Here is a 2,442-nt window from a genome sequence, read left to right on the forward strand (position 1 = left end):
GAGCTGATACAAAAAAAGACGTTAAGATGCTAAATGAGTCTCTCGCCATTCTTAGAAAACACTGTGTGTGGAGAGGTTTTACATGGTGCAGAAGATAACTTTCTTGCCAAACCCTGATACTAGGAGGAAGCTCCGCCATTTTGGGGCACAAAGATGACATGAGACAGAATAACATAAGGAGAAAAGAGCTGGTCTTCGAATTCAGAACTAGACATACGGGCCCACTCTGTCCCTTACCTCTGTGACCTAGAATCAGTCCCTTAAAGCCTCCCATTCTGGAGCTCCTCTATTGGCAGCTCTAATAAACTATTTTTAACATAAAGGATTATTTTTATAATATGGTAACCAAAGTCACTGGATTTGGACATTGCAAAAAATCTGAGTTCAGAATCCCATCCTGTTGGTCATTAGCATGTGATTTTACTCAAAGCCCTGGGAGAACATTCTAATCATTTTAGAGCAATGGTTCACAGACTTTTTAGTTTGCATTTCATTTTTCTTTCCAATGTTCTAGGCTTCAGCTGTGATCTGGTATCAGTCACATCTGCAGCCACTGAAATCCATCTCAGTAAGACACCAGGAAACTTTTCAGTGATAAACTGTGACTGATTTGAGCAGTCAGATTCGGCGGTCACCCAAACTAATAAAATGGCACCTCCCACTATATACTTGCTGTACAACAGGTTTTCATTATGATTTTTAAAACGAATCACAGTTCTCTCATCTCCCCTTTGCCCCCTTTTCTCCATGCACATAAGTTTTCTTCTTTGGCACCGATGATTCAAGGCTACACAAGGTACCTACCAGTTTATTTACCAAACTGATTCACAAGCAAGAAAAAGCAACTGCGGAGCTCTTCTCATTGCTTGTACAGACCTTGCAGAATCACTGTTATTAACTGAGAGTGCCTTTATTACAAGGTTTCAGCAAGATCTGCCCCCTTGGCGTGGCCCTGGAAGAACACTCTAATTATTTTATCTCTATGGTTCACAAACTTTGGGATCTTACCAATCAGGAAAAAAAAAAAAAGTCCCCAAATTTTGAGGACAGACAAGAGCTACCAATTTTTATTTATGCTAAAAGGTACATTTTTTTTTAACTACCAAGTACAATTCCATTTATTTCTTATAGAAACAAATAATGACCCAAAAAAGTAGTAAGGACATAATCCCAGAATATATGGTGCTTTCAACTAAATATGTTTAGCATCACTTAAATCCTACTATCATAGTCTTAGTTTTCTCATTCTACTCTAGACTAGGGAGAACTTCAATGGGCCAACACTAGTTAACAACTGGAACTCAGTCCTCCACATGGAAGCAAAATCTATAGGAGGCTACGTCTGGTTTTCCAAAGGTTACGTACACCCTCTATATCACTTTTAAAAATCATGGAGCAATATATCAGCCCCCAAAAATATGTACTTTTTTGTCAAAGTTGCGCAAATGACTGAATTCTTTCTTTCCCGTGCTGTTTCCACACTCACCCCACTCCTAAAATAAAACTGGAAACTAAGAGTTTGAACAAATTTGCATTTTCTGTGATTTTCACGTTGCTGTTAATGATGCTGTGTCCAGCAGGGGGCGATAACGAACAACACAAGAGAAGACAGGGAAGTGCTACTTACCGTCACCTGCGCACACCATCTGTAACAGAAAAAAAAAAAAAAAAACGGAAGTCAGTGCATTCATTCAGCCACGGAAAATGCAAATCAGGAATAAAGCAGTTGAGAATTTAATGATAGGGATGGGGTGTTAACGACTACATTAAAAAAGGCCTACTGGCAGGGACTAGGGTGTGGGGACACTGAATAAGGGAACTCAGTGAAACCAGAGGTCAGTTACAAACAATGGATTAACTCAGTTATATGGAGGCTGAGCCATCCAGTGCTCTTCCCCACACATACATCCAATACTGGGGCAGCTCCCAGGTCATCCCTCTCCCCTGCCACTGCATCATGAATTGATGCACAGGGACACAGACACACAATCAAGATTCTCTAGGGAAGCAAAAAGGAAAGCAGGACCATAACACCCCTTCCCCCCAGCCATTTTCAGGTCGCACGTACAGAATGTAAAGCCAGGTGCACAACCGAAGAAATCTACTGGGTTTGGGATTTTCCTTGTGCAAAAATCCACCTTCTTCCTTCTGTCGGTAGGTGGCGTAATTTTTTTTTTTTTTTTTTTTAATTACATGGCATGCAGCTTTGGAAAGCATGAATGTTTGAAACAGAGGAACCTTCAAGATTATTCAGTTGAGTGTCTCAATCTGCCACCTTTAGATCCCCGGAGGATCCTCAAAGATACGCATCATGATCCATAAATTATTTCCCCATACTTTAAAAACCTAAAATAATTTGAAGTTGTACATCTATTGTTTAGTAAGCACACTTTTTTGGTTAACAGGATTTTTAAAAGTATGGCCCTCGTAAAGAGGAAAATA

General features: G+C 40.0%; 1 protein-coding gene across 4 annotated transcripts in view; it reads right to left on the bottom strand.

Moving 5' to 3' along the window:
- The window catches only part of PTPRJ (protein tyrosine phosphatase receptor type J), a 56,688-nt gene extending 54,553 nt beyond the window's left edge, over window positions 1-2,135 (bottom strand). For 3 of the 4 annotated variants that reach the window (XM_040495147.1, XM_040495145.1, XM_040495143.1), the window contains exon 1: window positions 1,628-1,671. In XM_040495147.1, coding sequence (XP_040351081.1) covers window positions 1,628-1,646 — 19 coding nt within the window. In that variant the 5' untranslated portion in view covers window positions 1,647-1,671. Of the gene's footprint in view, window positions 1-1,627 lie in introns of all 4 variants that reach the window. The other variant, XM_040495146.1, reaches the window with a different exon arrangement.
- Between the last annotated feature and the right edge of the window lie 307 nt (window positions 2,136-2,442).

The sequence above is a fragment of the Herpailurus yagouaroundi genome, unplaced genomic scaffold, assembly GCF_014898765.1.
Source record: "Herpailurus yagouaroundi ecotype Mexico unplaced genomic scaffold, PumYag 187, whole genome shotgun sequence".
Classification (NCBI taxonomy): Eukaryota; Metazoa; Chordata; class Mammalia; order Carnivora; family Felidae; genus Herpailurus; species Herpailurus yagouaroundi.